Source organism: Amblyraja radiata, chromosome 1 (assembly GCF_010909765.2).
Source record: "Amblyraja radiata isolate CabotCenter1 chromosome 1, sAmbRad1.1.pri, whole genome shotgun sequence".
NCBI classification, from domain to species: Eukaryota; Metazoa; Chordata; class Chondrichthyes; order Rajiformes; family Rajidae; genus Amblyraja; species Amblyraja radiata.
In genome coordinates, this window is record NC_045956.1 from 20979322 (window position 1) to 20999302 (window position 19981).

The window sequence follows — 19981 nt, forward strand, 5'->3', positions numbered from 1 at the left end:
TGCTGTAATTGTTATATGGTTATATGGTTTATAAGGTGCTGCCAACGAGGATGCTAAAGAAGATGAGAGCCCATGGTATTAGAAGGAAGATACTAGCCGGAAAGCTAGATAGAAGATTGGCTGAATGGCAGAAGGCTAAGAGTGGGAACAAAGGGGATTTTTTTCTGGTTGGGCTGCCAGTGACTAACCGTGTTCGGTGCTCGGGCCACTATTCTTCATGTTGTACATCAATGATTTGGATGAGGAACTGAAGACTTCTTGATCATGTTTGCGGATGAAAGGTAAATCATGTCTGACGAATCTTATAGAATTTTTCGAGGATGTAACTAGTAGAGTGGATAAGGGAGAACCAGTGGATGTGTTATATCAGGACTTTCAGAAGGCTTTCGACAAGGTCCCACATAAGAGATTAGTAAACAAACTTAAAGCACACGGTATTGGGGGTATGGAGAGAAGGCAGGTACAGGATACTGAGTTGGATGATCAGCCATGATCATATTGAATGGCGGTGCAGGCTCGAAGGGCCGAATGGCCTACTCCTGCACCTATTTTCTATGTTTCTATGTTTCTATGATACATAGATAGGTGGAAGGGCAGGTAAGTGTAGAGAAAGCCGGGAGTCTGCAGAAGGACTTGGACACGTTGGGAGAGTGGGCTAAGAAGTGACAGATGGAATACAGTGAAGCACAAGTGTGGAGTCATACATTTTAGTAGTAGAAATAAAGAGATAGACTATTTTCTAAATGGAAAGAGGATTCAGAAATCGGAGGAGCAAAGGGACTTGGGAGTCGTGGTGCAGGAAGGAAGTACAGTAGTAAGGAAGGCAAACGCAATTTATTTCAAGAGGACTAGAACACAAAAGCAGGGATGTAATGCTGAGGCTCAAAAAGGCACTGGTCAGACAGCATTTGGAGTATTGTGAGCAGTTTTGGGCCCCATATCTGAGGAAGGATGTGCTGGCAATGGAGAGGGTCCACTGGAGGTTTACAAGAATTACCCCAGGAATGAGTGGGTTAACATATGATGAGCATTTGACAGCACTGGGCTTGTACTCGCTGATGTTTAGAAGGTTTAGAGGGCCCTCATCGAAACTTACCGAATTAGGCCTGGATAGTGTGGATGTGGAGAGGATGTTTCCACTAGTGGGAGAGTCTAGAACCAGAGAGCATAGCCTCAGAATAAAAGGACATACCTTTAGAAAGGAGATGAGGAGGAAATCAATTAGTCCGAGGGTGTGAAATTAATTGTCTGAGACGGCTGTGGTAGCCAAGTCATTGGATATTTTGTATGGTGGAGATTGACAGATAATTAATTAATAAGGGTTTCAATGGTTATGGGGAGCCAGCAGGAGAATGGGGTTGAAAGGGGAAGATTGATCAGCCATGATTGAATGGCAGAGTGGACTCGATTGGCCTGATTCTGTTCCCATAATTTATGAACATTCCTGTAGAATTCCCTACTTTAAAAAAAAAAATTATGTACAGGAGAGAACTTCAAGAGTATTTGATTATTTAAACTGTATGTAAGTAAGCTTTAATTGTATTCGGGAAATTAAAAAGCAAGCAGCTCCTTAATTGCTAGTTTCACACGTGCAATTGAACAAGATAATCTTATATATATATATCCGACTTATCACAGCTCTGGCAAGAATTAACCCTCTATGTTTCCTGCAGCACATCTTCAAACCAGTGCAATACGAATAATATTCCAAACATCTTCGGCATAAAATGGCTGGTGCTTTAATGTTCATGTAAATGCTGTTGTAGCTATTTGGACAAGTTGTTCGATAATCAAATAGAACTGTCATTGTACATTTCTCTCAGTGTCCCTACAAAAGATACAGTGCAAAAGAAAATATCCTTCGCAGCATAAAACGAAAGTGCATTTTTTTTTAAACTTGTGTGTTATGTCCAGCAGACACCAAATGATTCATAGGTATGTGCTGGAGTTTTCCCCCTTGTAGCCAGGACCTCTGGATTGCCGTTGTTTATGTTTCAACCGAATATTTATTGACTCGTCTCCGAACCCAAGAATCCTTGAAACGCGCTGAACAGGAGCGTAAACTTGAGGCAATTATAAGATGTCTGCAACCTTGAGATAGATATATGTCTGCGGCACTTACTTGATATTTTCCCACACCAAAGGTCCATAATTGCGTTGAATTAATAACTCCAGGGCGTGGTTGACGAAACCATACTGCAAATTTAAAAAACAAAATACAAAAATGTGATTCGTTTTGCACGAACTGAATGAGCGAGAATTTAAAATGGTCTTAAAGCAGGACGGCCAATACTTGGTGGGGAAGCCATGAAGCACAACTGTCTTCCCCTCCATAGACAGCCAATAAGACAACATTTATATATTTAGAAACATCCATCCAGATCGGTTTTATTTAACTCCATCATCGGCCCTCTGGGGAATTTAAGAGACTCTGCTGGAAAGGATTCGATTCTCATTTAACAGATATTAAGGTGATGAGAAGGAAGGGATGGGGTGGGGGGGGAGAGAGAGAGACGAATTTCATCCAAAGGAAATAAATGCCGAAGACAGCAGCAATCGCCGTGCTTCCATTACAGTGGCAGCCTCATTGGGACAGTGGTGGTGGTGGGTGGGGAGAATACATAAACAACATCGACACTGTAGGCGGTCACTCACCATTACCGATGCTCGGCGGCCGCCTGTCTGGGTGACTGTACCGGTACCGGAGTGGACAACCCGTCAGTCAGCTCAGCTCAGCTCAGGCGCCGCCAGCCATTGCCGCTACTCCGCCTCTGACTGCCTGACAACCAAAGACACCAGAGGAGCAAGATAGACCACTCCTCTAGTATCTTTGCTGACAACCAACCTCGTCGTCGTCTATGGGGCGAGCTCAGAGTCATAGTCGTAGTGTGATAGATACATCATGGAAACTTGCCCACACCGGCCAACATGTCCCAGCTGCACCAGTCCCACCTGCCCGCGTTTGGTCCATATCACTGCACACCTGTCCTGTCCAAGGTGCACAAAAATGCTGGAGAAACTCAGCGGGTGCACCCGCTGAGTTTCTCCAGCATTTTTGTGTACCTTCGATTTTCCAGCATCTGCAGTTCCTTTGAAACACCTGTCCTATCCATGTGCCTGTCTAACTGTTTCTTAAACGTTGGGATAGTCCCTGCCTCAACCTCCTCCTCTGGCAGCTTGTTCCGTGCACCCTTTATGAGAGAAAGATTCCTTTCAAATCTTAAATGTTGGGAGAGCTTGTGGAAGAATCTCCTTGGGCTGTGAATTGGTAACGAGGAGATAGAAATAATGCAGGGATCTATTAAAATCATAAAGTGCTAAAATAAAACTAGCAAAATATTTAAAGGAAATTATAAAAGCAGTTAGGTGTTGCAATAAGTAAAATGCATAATAAGTAACCAGCATAAGTAAAAATAGACAAAAAGCGGGTCAGGCAGCATCTCTGAAGAACATGGATAGGTGATGTTTCCGGTCGGGACCTTTCCATGTTCCTATCGATGTCTTCCAGAGATGCTGCCTGACCCACTGAGTCACCCCAGCACTTTGGTTCTTTTTTTTTGTAAACTTGTGTAGAAAAGAACAGCAGATGCTGGTATATACTGAAGGTAGATACAAAGTGCTTGAGTAACTCAACAGATCAGGCAGCATTTCTGGAGAAAAAGGATGGGTGACGTTTCGAATGGGGACCCTTTTTCACCAGAGATTCTGCCTGGCCCGCTGAGTTACTCCAGCACTTTGTGTATATCTGCAAATAGACTCAAAACGCTGGAGTAACTCAGTAGGACAGGCAGCATCTCTGGATAGTAGGTATGGGTGACGTTTCGGGTCAAGACCCTTCTTCAGACTGAGAGCTAGGGGAGAGGGAGACACAGAGATAGGGAAGGGTAAGGTGTGAAAATTAGAGATCTATCTACTGTCCTTGTTTCTACTCAATAGATAGGTACTGAGTTACTTCAGCACTTGGTGTCTGTTTTTGTAAACCGGCATCTGCAGTTACTTGTGTTACCAAAATGAGTAACATTAATAACATTTGATCTTTCGATTGATGTAGCTCAAACTAACAAAATATTTTGGAATTTAAAAATATTGGAACAAAATTTGTAATTCGCTTAGTAAATGCAACAATACACCTGATGAAAATTAATTTTATTCGTTAATCTTTCACTGCAATTAATATAATAGAAATTGTATTGTAGGAAATGTTTACAGTAGGGGACATAGCTCAACTGAACAAGGGCACTATCTAATGTAGTTCAACATTTATAGAACCCACAAGGAACTGCAGATGCTGGTGTATAAAAATATACATAGTGCTGGAGTAACTCAGCCAGTCAGGCAGCATTTCTGGAGAACATGGATAGATGATGTTTCAGATCGGAACCCTTCTTCAGACTGATTGTAGTGGGGGGGGGGGGGGGGGGGGGGGGAATGCTGGAAGAGAGGTGGGTCCAGCACAAAGCCTGGCAAGTGATAGGTGGATAGACACAAATTGCTGGAGTAACTCAGTGGGACAGGCAGCATCTCTGGATAGAAGAAAAGGGCGATATTTCGGGTCGAGACCCTTCTTCAGTGAGAATCAGGGGAGAGGGAGACACAGAGGTAAGGAAGGGCAAAATGAGACATCAAAGGAGATGAGGTTCAAGGAAAATGTAGAAAATTGTTAGCTGGGAAAAGGTGACAAGGAAGCAAATAGAGGTAAAATTTAATCGACAGTCAGACTGTTCAGAGAATTAGGAAGGGGGAAGGATGGGGAGAAAAGGAAACCAAGTATTACTTGGTTAGAGAAGTAAATATTCATGCCGCTGGGGTGTAAGCTGCCCAAGCGAAATATGAGGTGCTGTTCATCCAATTTGCGCTGAGCCTCACTCTGACAATGGAAGAAAGGTCAATCAAAAGGAGAGCAATTCCCCTCTTCGTCAAAGCGGAGATGAGCAGGGAGGAAGATAATAAAGGTTGGAAGTGGTGGGAAGAGAAGGGGCAGAAGGAAGGAAAGAGGGGAACACTAGGGAAGAAAGCTGGGGGGTGATGCTGAGAATGGGTAGGAGAGGGAGGATGAAGAAAATAGAGAGTGGAAGAAGAAGGAAAGAAAAATAGGTGGGGTTAGGAACAGAACGGAGAGCAGAGGGGAAGAAATTGGGAGATGGAGGATCATGGAGGAGAGCAACAGGCCAAGGAGGGCAAAACACTGGGAATGGAACATCAAATAGAGGAGAAAGAGTGAAGAGCACCAGAGGAGGGGAAAGAGTATGGAGGAATGAAACAGGAAAGAGAATAGGGTAGAAATAGGAAGAAAATAAAGGATGGGGAGGAAAGGAGCAAGTGGGAGGAGAAGGAGAAAGGAAATGCTGAGGGAGGGAGGGGAAAAGACAAGTAGAGTAAAGTGGGTGCTGGGCAGAGGAGTGAGGCTTTGGAGGGAAAATGTTATTAACTGGGGATTGTGTACGGAGAAAGTGTGAGTCGTGGTGAGCAGGAGAGCATGGGAATACAATAGAGAATGGAAGAGCATGGGAAATATGTGGGAGTTGAGTGATTCGAGTGGGAGAAGAGGATGTAAAAGGTGGAGGAAGATTGGGGAGCCAAGAGTGAGGGAAATGGGATAAGACTTCAGATGTGTGTTGGAGGAAGGGGGGGTGGGGGGAGTCAGGAAGAAGGGGACGAGGAGTGTGACAGATCGGGGGCATGGGGGTTATGGTTGGGAAGTATTTATTTCAAATACTTTTAACAGAATTCTGGCATGCAACATGAACTTTTACTTTGAAGCTAATGGGTCGGGCTAGATTAGTTTATGACCTTTTACTTAATGTAATGATTCCCTGGGATGCAACTCCTCCACAAGCTGAGGGCAGCATGTAAAATATGACATGTGCTTGTAAATCATGATGCTGAACATCTACTTATAAGGATGCATTTTGGATTGTTTTTCTTTCTGATAATTACAGATCAAATCCCTTTGTACCGGCTAGAGAGGAAGACTGAATGCTGGATTGCTAATGGTAAATTTCAAGTGGAAATGTTAACCTTTTCTGTACCCCACGCACTTCATCTCAGTGCAGTGTCATCTCATTCCCATTTTAAATTGTAGATTATACAATAAAAGCCACCCGATGGGAAATTCTTAGAGGGAAAATTACAACAGCAAAATATTACGTGTGAAAAATATGGCATTAAAAACGCAGGAAATGATGGAAATAGTTGATGACAGTTGTATCTATAGAGAGAAACAGTTAATATTTCTGATTGAAGGAACGGAAATTGTTGGAGAAAAGAAAAATGAAGATAGTGCTTAAAAAAGGTGAGGTGAAGAGATAAAGATAAAGGTCTCTGCTAATATAGAAAGAAAGTAAAATAATTACAAAGGGGGTGATGGTGGAAATTGAAACCGCTGTGCATATACCAGCAAGTTATAATGAACAAAATGTATGCAATAGAAGGATAAGCAACAAATAAAACTGTGTTTCCACATTTTAATGAGGCCAGTTAAGTTAATTTTTAGTTTTGTTTAGTTTAGAGATTCAGCGTGGAAACAGGCCCTTCAGCCTACCGAGTCTGTACTGCCCCCCCCCCCCCCGCATTAACACTATCCTACACATACACTAGGGACAATTTACACTTGTACTAAGCCAATTGACCTACAAACCTATACGTCTTGTAGTGTAGGAGGAAACCGAATCCCACACAGTCACGGGGAGAATGAACAAACTCCGTACAAACACCCATAGTCAGGATCAAACCCAGGTCTCCGGCGCCGCAAGCACTGTCAAGCAGCAACTGTACCACAGCGCCACCATACTGCCCATTGATTCTTCCAGTCTTAATGCATTTGTTTGCAAGTGTTGTTGAGATGGTGGGCAAACAACTCGAGTGTATGATAATATGAACTAAACTTAACTCCTGTGATAAACCAAATATTTCAGAACATTTTAATAATAAAGCTGCCAGCCATCTTATGCATAGCAGCAGGATAATTTCAGCATTAATCCTTGGACAATATATGAACCAGAAGATTTCTAGTAAGATTAGCGTTGATACTTTGATGCTTTTTCTCCACCACTCATATGCACACAGCTTAATATCAAATGTCTCCAAAGTGATTTTGGGGTCCATGTGCAGACTTCACAGAGAGTAGCAACAGAGTTTGAGAAAGTGGTTAAAATGCATGCAGATTCCTGGGCTTTGTCGGTAGCAGGCATAGGGTGCCAGAACATAGAAACATAGAAACATAGAAAATAGGTGCAGGAGTAGGCCATTCGGCCCTTCGAGCCTGCACCGCCATTCAATATGATCATGGCTGATCATCCAACTCAGTATCCTGTACCTGCCTTCTCTCCATACCCCCTGATCCCTTTAGCCACAAGGGCCACATCTAACTCCCTCTTAAATATAGCCAATGAACTGACCTCAACTACCTTCTGCGGGAGAGAATTCCACAGATTCACCACTCTCTGTGTGAAAAAAGTTTTCCTCATCTCGGTCCTAAAAGATTTCCCCCTTATCCTTAAACTGTGACCCCTTGTTCTGGACTTCCCCAACATCGGGAACAATCTTCCTGCATCTAGCCTGTCCAACCCCTTAAGAATTTTGTACGTTTCTATAAGATCCCCCCTCAATCTTCTAAATTCTAGCGAGTACAAACCGAGTCTATCCAGTCTTTCTTCATATGAAAGTCCTGACATCCCAGGAATCAATCTGGTGAACCTTCTCTATACTCCCTCTATGGCAAGAATGTCTTTCCTCAGATTAGGAGACCAAAACTGTATGCAATACTCCAGGTGTGGTCTCACCAAGACCCTGTACAACTGCAGTAGAACCTCCCTGCTCCTATACTCAAACCCTTTTGCTATGAATGCTAACATACCATTCACCTTCTTCACTGCCTGCTGCACCTGCATGCCTACTTTTAATGACTGGTGTACCATGACACCAGGTCTCGTTGCATCTCCCCCTTTCCTAATCGGCCACCATTCAGATATTAATCTACTTTCCTGTTTTTGCCACCAAAGTAAATAACCTCACATTTATCCACATTATACTGCATCTGCCATGCATTTGCCAACTCACCCAGCCTATCCAAGTCACCTTGCAGCCTCCTGGCATCCTCCTCACAGCTAACACTGCCCCCCAGCTTCGTGTCATCCGCAAACTTGGAGATGTTGCATTCAATTCCCTCGTCCAAATCATTTATATCGTAAATAGCTGGGGTCCCAGAACTGAGCCTTGCGGTATCCCACTAGTCACTGCCTGCCATTGTGAAAAGGACCCGTTTACTCCTACTCTTTGCTTCCTGTCTGCCAGCCAGTTCTCTATCCACATCAATACTGAACCCCCAATACCGTGTGCTTTAAGTTTGTATACTAATCTCTTAACAGAACAAAAACAAATCACGTAACATCCTTATTAAGTTGTGGTTCAGCCACAAAATTAACCAATTTTGGTCTGCATGCATTTGGATGGATATAAACGATTCAGATGGGGACCAAAGGAGCTTTATTAATCATTATTTCAGGGATGAATGACTTTAGTTATGTGGATGAACATGAGAAGCTGGTGTCACACTTGAAAATTGAGATGCCAGAATCTTGAGTAAAATGCTGGAAGAACCCAGCAGGTCAAGCAGCATCGAGAGAGGGAAGAGGCAGGCAATGTTTTGGGTCAGACCTTTCTTCAGACTGATTAGGAATCAATGAGGAGGAGCAGTGAGAGAGGGTCTCACACAACTTCCGTCAAAAAGAAGAGAAGGACGTTTTCAATGTAGACATGCTTTGATGAGATTTAGCAGTGAGGCAGTAAAATGGAGACACACAGGGGTGGCACGGTGGCGCAGTGGTAAAGTTACTGCCTTGCAGCAAATGCAATGCCGGAGACCTGGGTTCGATCTTGACTACAGGTGCTGTCTGTATGGAGTTTGTACGGTCTCCCCATGACTGCGAGGGTTTTCTCCGAGATCTTCAGTTTCCTCCCACACTCGGTTCGGTTTCCTCTCACTTCGGTTTCCTCCCACACTCCAAAAACGTACAGGGTTGTAGGTTAATTGACTTGGTAAATGTAAAAATTGACCCTAGTGTGTGTAGGATGGTGTTAATATGTGGGGATCGCTGGTCGGCATGGACCCGGTGGGCCGAAGGGCCTGTTTCCGCGCTGTATCTCTAAACAAAACTGAACTAAACAAATTGGCAGATGCTGGAATCTTGAGCAAAACACAAAGTGCTGGAGGAACTCAACGGTTAAGCAGCATCTGGGGAGGGGAGGGGGGTGGGGGGCTAGATTGGTGATGTTTAGGAGCAGGACCCTTCTTCAGACTGATTGGTGTTTCGAGTCAGAAACCAGAAGCTGGAGTATTTTCCTTGGAACTGAGGAATTCGCAAGCAGTCTACCCCATGACAGAAGGGGGAGGAGTTGTACAGTTTGTTGGCCACATGGAAAAAGGAACTCCTGTGGCGTTCTGTACTGTATCTTTGTGGAACCAGTCTGTTGCAGAAGGTTCACCTCAGGTTGACCAGTGTGTCATTGACCAGGTGTAGAGTATGGGATACAATTCCTGGGAGAGTATTGGAGGAAAATGTAATTCTAACATTTAGACGTGAGCTGGATGGGTATCTGAAAGAAAATAATTTGCAGCACTGAGAGCAAATTGCTCTTAAAGAACTAAAGAGGGTTCCACAAGCCAAATAGAAACATGTGGAGAAAGACTATAGGAACAGAATTCCTGAGGGGGTGATGCTTTTTGTTGATAAGAAAATGTGGATAAATGAGTAGAAAATAATTGGGTGTGATTTTATCATTTGATGCTTACATCATGGAATGCAGGAAAATACAGCACATGTACACGAAGGTTAGATGGCATGGGAACCAAGGAGAGATAGCTGAATGGATAGAGAATTGGCTTCATGGAAGGAAACAGATGGTGATGTTGGAAGGTTGCTTCTCGGACCAGAAGCCTGTGCCTCAGGGTTCGGTGTTGGGCCCGTTACTGTTTGTCATCTATATCCGGATTACAAAAAAAGCGGAGCTTGAATTGCATGCCCAGATCATAGGATCACAGGCGAAAAACACTCTCGGCAGCCCTGGACACTGACCTGCGCCTCATCCGCAGCCAGGATTGATCCCGGGTCTCTGGCGCTGCAATCGCTGCCGAACCGCCACTGGACCATCCCCGTCCCTACCCGAGTGTCCCCCCGCCCTCCCCACGCCCGGGGGTGGCCAGACATCGGGAGTCAGACGGGAGCGGTGCCCCCAGGCCCACAGCCAGCGCAGAGAAGCAGCGCTAAACCCAGCTCAACTCTGCCTGTCCCGTCAGGTTAACCTACAGCCCTGCCTGGACTTACGGTAAAGACGGCCCAGGTTTACAGCCAGTGCAGAGAAGCAGCGCTAGCTCCACGGCTCCGGACTGGTGTCCCGTCAGTCCAGGCAGGGCTGTAGGTTAACCCGGCAAGACAGGCAGAGTTGAGCAGCATATAGCGCTGCTTCTCCGCTCTGGCTGTGAGCCTTACGCGATTTTTTCGCCGACTGCCCGCACCCATCACTAATTACCGTCCATAGGGCCCACGGCTGAAGCCTCTGAAGCCTCACGTGTGTGTGTGTGTGTGTGTGTGTGTGTGTGTGTGTGTGTGTGTGTGTGTGTGTGTGTGTGTGTGTGTGTGTGTGTGTGCGCGTGAGAGTGTGCGAATGCACACGCGGCCCCTAGAAATTCTGTCCCCCCTGTCCCCCGGTACCCCCCATGTTTTGATAGCGATTTCCGTGCCTGTTTCTTATGTTCTTACGTTTATACAGGGGCAAATGTGGAAAACACCATAGAGATTTAAAGCCTGCAAGAAAATTAAACCGGGCCCGGAGAAAGCAGATTTCCACCCAGAACCTGGGCAGCTATGAAGAAGGGAAGTCATTGCAGAAGATTTTCTGTCATTTTCTGTTGTAGTGTCGTAGTTACAGAGTCATGCAGCATTGAAACAGGCCCATTGGCCCAACGTGCCCACACCGACCAACATGTCCCACCTACACCAGTCTCACCTGCCTGGATTTGGCTATCTATCTATCCATTTATTTATTTATTTATTTATTTATTTATTTATTTATCTATCTATCTATCTATCTATCTATCTATCTATCTATCTATCTATCTATCTATCTATCTATCTATCTATCTATCTATCTATCTATCTATCTATCTATCTATCTATCTATCTATCTATCTCTATCTTCTTCTATACTATTACTAAATTCCATCTTGTCCTCTTCCGGTTTGCGTTGTTTTTAAGATCGAGATGCATTGAGATCAGCAGATTGGTCTTCTCGCCTGTCAGTCACCATGAAGGTAACACCCCTTCCGGGGAGAATAAAGTCCCAGAGGCGGGGCTGAGTACAGAGTCTGTGAGTGAGAGTCCAGAAGCCGTGATTGAGAGAGCCCAGCCCCCAGCCTGAGAGCCACCCAGCCCGAGTGCCGCCCAGCCTGAGAGCCACCCAGCCTGAGAGAGCCCAGACAATAAGACTGGTGGGTGAACTGGGAAGGAGGAGAGGGATGGAGAGAGAGGGAAAGCAAGGGCAATAAAAAAAAGCTCTGGGCCTCACTCAACCACACCTGTAATGGACCCTTACTGGAATAAAAATAACTTCAAATAGCCCTTGCTTTCCCTCTTTCTCCATCCCCCCCCCCCCCCCCCCCCAGTTCTCCCACCAGTCTTATTGTCTCCGTCTACATTCTATCTCTGTCCCACCCACTCTCCTGACATCAGTCTGTAGAAGCGTCTCGACCCGAAACGTCACCCATTCCTTCTCTCCAGAGATGCTGCCGGTCCCACTGAGTTACTCCAACATTTTGTGTCCACCTTCGATTTAAACCAGCATCAGCAGTTCTTTCTTACACCATTCAGATAATAATCTGCCTTCCTGTTTTTGCTACTAAAGTGTATAACCTCACAATTATCCACATTAAACTGCATCTGCCATGCATCGGCCCACTCACCCAACCTATCCAAGTCACCCTGCAGTCTCATAGCATCCTCCTCGCAGCTCACGCTGCCACCCAGATTTGTGTCATCTGCAAACAAAGGAAAAAGGACAAAGGACATTTATTATCACATACACCAATTGGTGCAGTGAAATTTGAGTTACCACGCAGCACACAAATAAGATAAACACAACACTATAGAATTTAACATTAAACATAAAAAACATCCCCCCACAGCGGAATCAACGTTTCCCACTGTGAGGGAAGGCAGCAAAGTTCAGTCCTCTTCCTCTATGTTCACCCGTGGTCGGGGCCTATTGATGCCTCCACAGTCGCCGCAAACGGCGGCCCGATGTTTCAGGCCCTCTCGCCGGAATGATGGAACTCCCGAAGCCCACAGGCCGAGCTGGGCCGAGCTCCAACACTGACGACCCCGGGGAAAGATCCCAGGCCTCCGCGGTGTTTAAAGTCAGCGCCGCCCGCGGCTGGGAGCTCCGCAAACCACAGCTCCACGGTGTTAGAGTCGGCAGTCCCAGCATTCTGGAGCTTCCAACACGGGCAGGCGACTCTAGTAAAGCATCGCCCGCTCCGCTATGGTACTTCAGTGCTGCGCCGCTACTGAAGCTGAAGCTCTGGCCGGTCTCCGGCAGAAATGGCCGCGCCAATCCAGATGGCAGGCCGTGAGGAGGGGGAGAAGTTGCGACTCGGAGAAAAGACGCATCCTCGACCAGGTAGTGACTGAAAAAAACAGTTTCCCCCTCCCCCTCCCTCTCCCCCCCACATGAAAAGACTAAAAGACCTCCAAAACAAAACTTTTGACACACTAAAAAAAAATTTAAAGGATGAAAGGACGAACAGCTGCAGGCGAGGCTGCCACACTCGATGGCACCACCACTCAGATGGAGCGTAACATGGAGATGTTACATTTAATTCCTTCGTCTAAATCTTTAATATGTATTGTAACTAACTGGGGTCCCGCCATTGAGCCTTGCGGCACCCCACTAGTCACTGCCTGCCATTCTGATAAGGACCTGATAATTCCTACACTTTACCTCCTGTCTGCCAACCAGCTCTCTATCCATGTCAATACCCAACCCCCAATACCATATGCTCTATTTTTGTACACTAACCTCTTGTGTGGGATCTTGTCAAAGGCTTTTTGAAAGTCCAGATACACCACATCCACTGGCTCTCTCTTATCCATTCAACGTTTCAAAAAATGCCAGAAGATTAGTCAAGCATGATTTCCCCTTCATAAATCCATGCGGACCTTGACCGATCCAGTCACTGCTTTCCAAATGCTCTGCTATTACATCTTTAATAATCGACTCAAGCATTTTCCCTACTACCGGTGCCAGGCTAACTATAATGTCAGTCTATAATTCCCTGTTTTCTCCCTCCCTCCATTCTCAAAAAGTGGAGTTACATTGGCTACCCTCCAGTCCACAGGAACTGATCCAGAGTCTATAGAACATTGGAAAATGATCACCAATGCATCCACGATTTCTAGGGCCACCTCCTTGAATACCCTGGGATGCGGACCATCAGGCCCTGCGGATTTATCTGCCTTCAGTCCCAACAGTTTACCTAACACCATTTCTTGACTAATGTGGATTTCCTTCAGTTCCTCCTGCAAGATCCACGGCCCCCCGTACTTCTGGGAGATTGTTTGTGTCTTTCATGGTGAAGACAGAACCAAAGTACTTGTTTAACTGTTAAAAAAGGAACTGCAGTTGCTGGAATATCGAAGGTACACAAAATTGCTGGGGAAACTCAGCGGGTGCAGCAGCATCTATGGAGCGAAGGAAATAGGCGAAGTTTCGGGCCGAAACCCTTCTTCAGACTGGTCTGCCATTTCCTTGTTTCCCATTATAAATTCATCTGTTTCTGACTGTAATGGACCTACATTTGTCTTCACTAATCTTTTCGTCTTCACATATCTAAGGAAGCTTTTACAGTCAGTTTTTTATATTCCCCGTAAGCTTTCTTTCATGCTCTATTTCCCCCCTCCTAATTAACCCCTTTGTCCTCCTCTGTTGAATTCTAAATTTCTCCCAGTCCTCTGGTTTGCTGCTTCCTCTGGCCAATTTATATGCCTCTTCCTTGGATTTAGCACCATCCCTAATTTCCCTCGTAAGCCACGGTTGAGTGGCCTTCCCCGTTTTATTTTTTGGCCATAGATGGGAAATGTGGTTTCCTCCCTTCTGTCAGAGATAGATCCCTCACCCATGTCTCCTCTGTGTCCTGTAGCTCTGCCCTCGCTCCCCCTCCCCCCAGACGGAACAAGGATAGTTCCCCTGCTCCACACCCTTCACCCCTCGAGCCTCCACATCCAAAACATCATCCTCTGACATATCCATCACCTCCAAAGTGATTCCAACACCAGTCACATCTTCCTATCTCCACCCCTTTCCACCTTCCACAGAGACCACTCCCTCCACAACCTCCTGGTCAACTCATCCCTCCCACCCAAATCACTCCCTCCTCAGGTACTTTCCCCTGCAACCGCAGGAGATGTAACACCTGTCCCTATACCTCCTCCCTCACCTCCATCCAGGGACTAAAGGTCAGATAGAGGTTCACGTCTCTAACCCCCTCTAACCTCATCTACTGCATCCGGTGTCCCGATGTGGTTTCCTATAATTCGGCTTGATAAGGCATAGACTCGGCGACTATTTCGCCGAACACTTGTGCTACTTATATTTATATCCATATAAAATGGTTAATCTGTAATAGATTAATATAAGAGATTATATATATAATCCATAATTTATAACTGGTTTATCTATAATATAAACAGTATAATATAGATAAATGTGAGGTTAGCCACTTTGGCGGCAAAAACAAGGGGGCAGATTATTATCTCAATGGGGTTAGGTTAGGTAAGGGGGAGGTACAGCGAGACCTGGGCGTCCTTGTACACCAGTCACTGAAAGTTGGCGTGCAGGTACAGCAGGCAGTGAAGAAAGCTAATGGAATGTTGGCCTTCATAACAAGAGGATTTCAGTATAGGAGTAAAGAGGTTCTTCTGCAGTTGTATAGGGCTCTGGTAAGACCACATCTGGAGTATTGTGTACAGTTTTGGTCTCCTGATTTGAGGAAGGACATCTTGTGATTGAGGCAGTGTAGTGTAGGTTCACGAGATTGATCCCTGGGATGGCGGGACTTTCATATGAGGAAAGATTGAAAAGACTAGGCTTGTATTCACTGGAGTTTAGAAGGATGAGGGGATATCTTATAGAAACATATAAAATTATAAAAGGACTGGACAAGCTAGATGCAGGAAAAATGTTCCCAATGTTGGGCGAGTCCAGAACCAGGGCCACACTTAGAATAAAGGGGAGGTCATTTAAGACTGAGGTGAGAAAAAACGTTTTCACCCAGAGAGTTGTGAATTTATGGAATTCCCTGCCACAGAGGGCAGTGGAGGCCAAGTCACTGGATGGATTTAAGGGAGAGTTAGATAGAGCTCTAGGGACTAGTGGAGTCAAGGGATATGGGGAGAAGGCAGGCATGGGTTATTGATAGGGGACGATCAGTCATGATCACAATGAATGGCGGTGCTGGCTCGAAGGGCCGAATGGCCTCCTCCTGCACTTATTTTCTATGTTTCTATGTTAAAATATAGAATGCAATATTATTACAATATTAATGCAAGATATACAATATTATTCTGCTCCACATTAACCACTTTGAGTTTAGTTTATTGTCACGTGTACCGAGGTACAGTGAAAAGCTTTTGTTGCGTGCAAACCAGTCAGCGGAAAGACAATACGTGATTACAATCGAGCCATTCACTGTGTACAGTTACATGATAAAGGGAATACCGGAAATAATGTTTAGTGTAAGATAAACCTAGTCTGAAGTCTGAAGGCAGATTATTTTCTAAATTGTGTCAAGTTGGAAAAGGGGAAGTACAACGGGATCTGGGGGTCCTTTTTCATCAGCCAATGAAAGTAAGCATGCAGGTACAGCAGGCAGCAAAGAAAGCGAGTGGCATGTTGGCCTTCATAACAAAAGGAGTTGAGTATGGGAGCAATGAGGTGTGGGAGCAAAGAGGTCCTCTGCAGTTGTACAGGGCCCTAGTGAGACCACACCTCGAGTATTGTGTGCAGTTTTGGTCTCCAAATATGAGGAAGGATATTCTTACTATTGAGGGAGTGCAGCGTAGGTTCACAAGGTTTAGTTCCCAGGATGGCAGGACTGTCTTATGCTAAGAGAATGGAGCGGCTGGGCTTGTACATTCTGGAATTTAGAAGGATGAGGGGATCATTGAAACATAAAAGATTCTTAAGGGTTTGGACACGCTAGAGACAGGAAACATGTTCCTGATGTTGGGGGAGTCCAGAACCAAGTCAAGTCAAGTCAAGTCAAGTCAAGTTTATTTGTCACATACACATACGAGATGTGCAGTGAAATGAAAGTGGCAATGCTCGCGGACTTTGGTGCATAAAGACAAACAACCTATAAACACAATCATAGCACACATATACCTTTACATAATAAATAATGGAAGGAAAAACGTTCAGTAGAGTTAGTCCCTGGTGAGATAGGCGTTTACAGTCCGAATGGCCTCTGGGAAGAAACTCCTTCTCAACCTCTCTGTTCTCACCGCATGGCAACGGAGGCGTTTGCCTGACCGTAGCAGCTGGAACAGTCCGTTGCAGGGGTGGAAGGGGTCTCTCATGATATTGTTGGCTCTGGAGTTGCACCTCCTGATGTATAGTTCCTGCAGGGGTGCAAGTGAAGTTCCCATAGTGCGTTCGGCCGAACGCACTACTCTCTGCAGAGCCTTCTTGTTCTTGGCAGAGCAATTCTCAAATCAGATGGTAATGTTCCCGGACAAGATGCTTTCCACCGCCGCTGCGTAGAAGCACTGGAGGATCCTCGGAGACACTCTGAATTTCCTCAATTGCCTGAGGTGGTAAAGGCGCTGCCTTGCCTTACTCACGAGTGCTGAAGCGTGTGATGCCCATGTCATATCCTCGGAGATGTGGACTCCCAGATATTTAAAACAGTTCACCCTATCCACAGGATCCCCATTTATCCTCAATGGAGTGTACGTCCTCAGATGATGTGCCCTCCTAAAGTCCATGATCAGCTCCTTCGTTTTTTTGATGTTCAAGAGTAGGCTGTTATCCTGGCACCAGAGTGCTAGATCAGCCACCTCCTCCCGGTAGGCCTTCTCATCGTTGTCTGAGATCAGGCCCACCACCACGGTATCATCAGCAAACTTAATTATTGAGTTGGAGCTGAACCTAACCACACAGTCATGTGTGTACAGGGAGTACAATAGGGGGCTGAGGACGCAACCCTGGGGCGATCCTGTGCTCAGGGTGAGGGACTTCGATGTATTCCCTCCCATCTTGACTAACCAGGGGCTACAGTTTAAGAATAAGGAGTAAGCCATTTATACAATACAATACAATATACAATACAAATTTATTGTCATTTGAGCCCCAGTGAGACTCAAACGAAATTTTGTTTCCACAGCCATACAAACAAAAACAATGTCCTACAGACATACACACAATTAAATTCACACAAACATCCATCACAGTGAACCCACTGTGATGGAAGGCAAAGTCTTTTCTCTCCCCTGCTCTCAATTTCTCTCCCGATGTCCAAGCCCCAGGCGGGTGATGCTAAGTCCCACGGCCATTTTAGGCCGCGCGGGGCGATTTACGGCCCCGCTCCCGGTCTGAAAGTACAAGGTCGGAGCCCCAGCGTGCGATGGTGAGTCCCACGGCCATGAAGCCGCGCCGGGTGATGTACGGTCCCGGTCCGGGTCGTTCCAACCCCGCGACACGGGCTGGAGAAGTCGCGTTGTGGGAGCTCCGGGAAGCGGTCTCTCTCTCCACCCAGACCCGCGAGCTCCCGATGTCCCAGTCCACCGGACCTGCGGCTGCGTTGCTGGAGCCTCCGAGCCCCAGGAGTCGAGTCGCAGCAGCAAGTCACCACCGCTCCCCACGCTCCGAGGCCGGCCAGCCCCACGATGGTGAGCAGTCCGCAGCTCCGCAGTCTCCCGAGCCCCCGGGTCGTTCAGGTTGGAGGCCGCTCCCCGGTGCTAGGCCCCAACGACAACGGAGACCCGACAGGGAAAAGGTCGGGTCTCCCGAACAGGGAAGAGATTTAAAACGGTTTCCCCCCCCCCCCCCCCCCCCGCCCCCCACATATACACATTTAAAACCAAGCTTAAAAAAACACAAACACTACATTTAACTAGACAAAAATTAAAAAAAAGACAGACAGGCTGTAGGAGCCGCTGCAACGAGTCGCGCCGCCACCAGGAGATTTAGAACAGAGATGAGGAAAAACCTTTTCACACAGAGATTTGTGAGTCTATGGAATTCTCTGCCTCAGAGGGCGATGGAGGCCGGTTCTCTGGTTACTTTCAAGAAAGAACTAGATAGGGCTCTTAAAGATAACGGAGTCAGGGGATATGGGGAGAAGGCAGGAACGGGGTACTGATTGTGGATGATCAGCCATGATCACATTGAATGGCGGTCCTGGCTCGATGGGCCAAATGGCCTACTCCTGCACCTATTGTCTATTGTCTCGACCCGAAACGTCGCCAATTCCTTCTCTGCATAGATGCTGCCTCACCCGCTGAGTTTCTCCAGCATTTTGTGTCTACCTTTGTACAAAAGCTAGTAAAGCGGAGCGGGCGGCGCCGATTTCAACATCGGGAGCCTGGGAGCTCCAAACCGGCGCAGCCTTGTCGGCTCCGGAAGCCGCGGTCTACAGCTTGGAAGCGGCCGTTCCAGGTGGCCCAGCCGCTGTGAGGACTCTCCCGACGCCGGGGCAAGACCACCCGGTGAGAATGGCCAGGAACATCGGGCCTCCGTAGAGGCAACTGCGGTGGCCTCAATAGGCCTGACTTTGGGTGAACTTGGGGTTGGGGACTTGACATTGTGCCTTCCCCCACAGTGGTAACCATTGTGGGGGGATGATTTTCTCGCTATACGTAATCCTGTTAGTCTTTGTCCAAGATGGCTGCCGTGAAGGGAGAATGGACGCTGGCGCGCTTTGGCTGCCGCTGCTCTCTCTTCACATTGTGTTTTTGATTTTCTGTTTTTGGACTGAATTCTGTTTTTAGTTTGTGTCTCTGTGATGTCTTTATTATTTATTTTACTCCGATTATATGTTTATATTCCTGTTAATCTATGTAAGGTGTCCTTGAGATGTCTGAAATTATTATTATTATTAAAGATAGTCCAAGGGTCTCCAATGAGTTAGATAGTAGTTCAGGACTGCTACCTCATTGGAGACCTCAAACTATCTTTGATCGGATTTTAACTCAATTTCATATCCTAACGCCCACACTTTCTCCCCCCCCCCCCGCCCCCCACCCCTGTGCCCTACCTGGATTGCCATACATTTCTCCCCACCCCTCCCCTCACGTCCTGCTACTTTTCTCCCTCTGACCCCACAATCCGCAACTTCAAACCTGTCTCACACCTTCTGCTTTTATCTCTGACCTTTGTTCCTATCAACCTTCTGCCTATCAAAAACCGTTACAGACTTGTGTCCACCAAAGATCCTACAGTGAGCAAGATAGACCACTCCTGCTATGATCATATTGAATGGCAGTGCAGACTCGAAGGGCTGAATGGCCTATTCCTGCACCTATTTTCTATGTTTCTATGCTAAATGCAATGGGCTGACGTGTAGTACGCAACGGAACGGAACGTGGGCTTTTTTAAAATCCATTTCCATAACCGGACCCGACCCGACCCGACCCGACCCGACCCCGACCCGACCCGACCCGACCCGACCCGACCCGACCCGACCCGACTCACAGTGTAATCAACGTTGCGGAGGAACAGTTTGTGTTAATAAGTTATAATTCTGAAAATGAGGAGAAGATTTTTACCAAATAACTTTTATTTTTACAAGGATGTTTCCGTAACCGGTTTCTGTCTCCGCACTATTATCCTACGGGATCTTTGGTGCGAAGACGGAAGCCGGTTACGGAAATGAGGCCTTAAATTACCCATGAATCTGCCCATGACCGTACTATGTATTTTTCGTCGAGTG

General features: G+C 46.3%; 1 protein-coding gene across 1 annotated transcript in view; it reads right to left on the minus strand.

The window, feature by feature from the left end:
• The window catches only part of gucy1b1 (guanylate cyclase 1 soluble subunit beta 1), a 43110-nt gene extending 40326 nt beyond the window's left edge, over positions 1 to 2784 (minus strand). Inside the window, exons 1-2 of the mRNA XM_033018619.1 lie at positions 2656 to 2784; positions 2123 to 2196 (exon numbers count right to left, since the gene is read on the minus strand). Of these exons, the coding sequence (XP_032874510.1) occupies positions 2123 to 2196; positions 2656 to 2658 (77 nt within the window). The 5' untranslated portion in view covers positions 2659 to 2784. The remainder of the gene's footprint in view (positions 1 to 2122; positions 2197 to 2655) is intronic.
• Positions 2785 to 19981: the final 17197 nt, after the last annotated feature.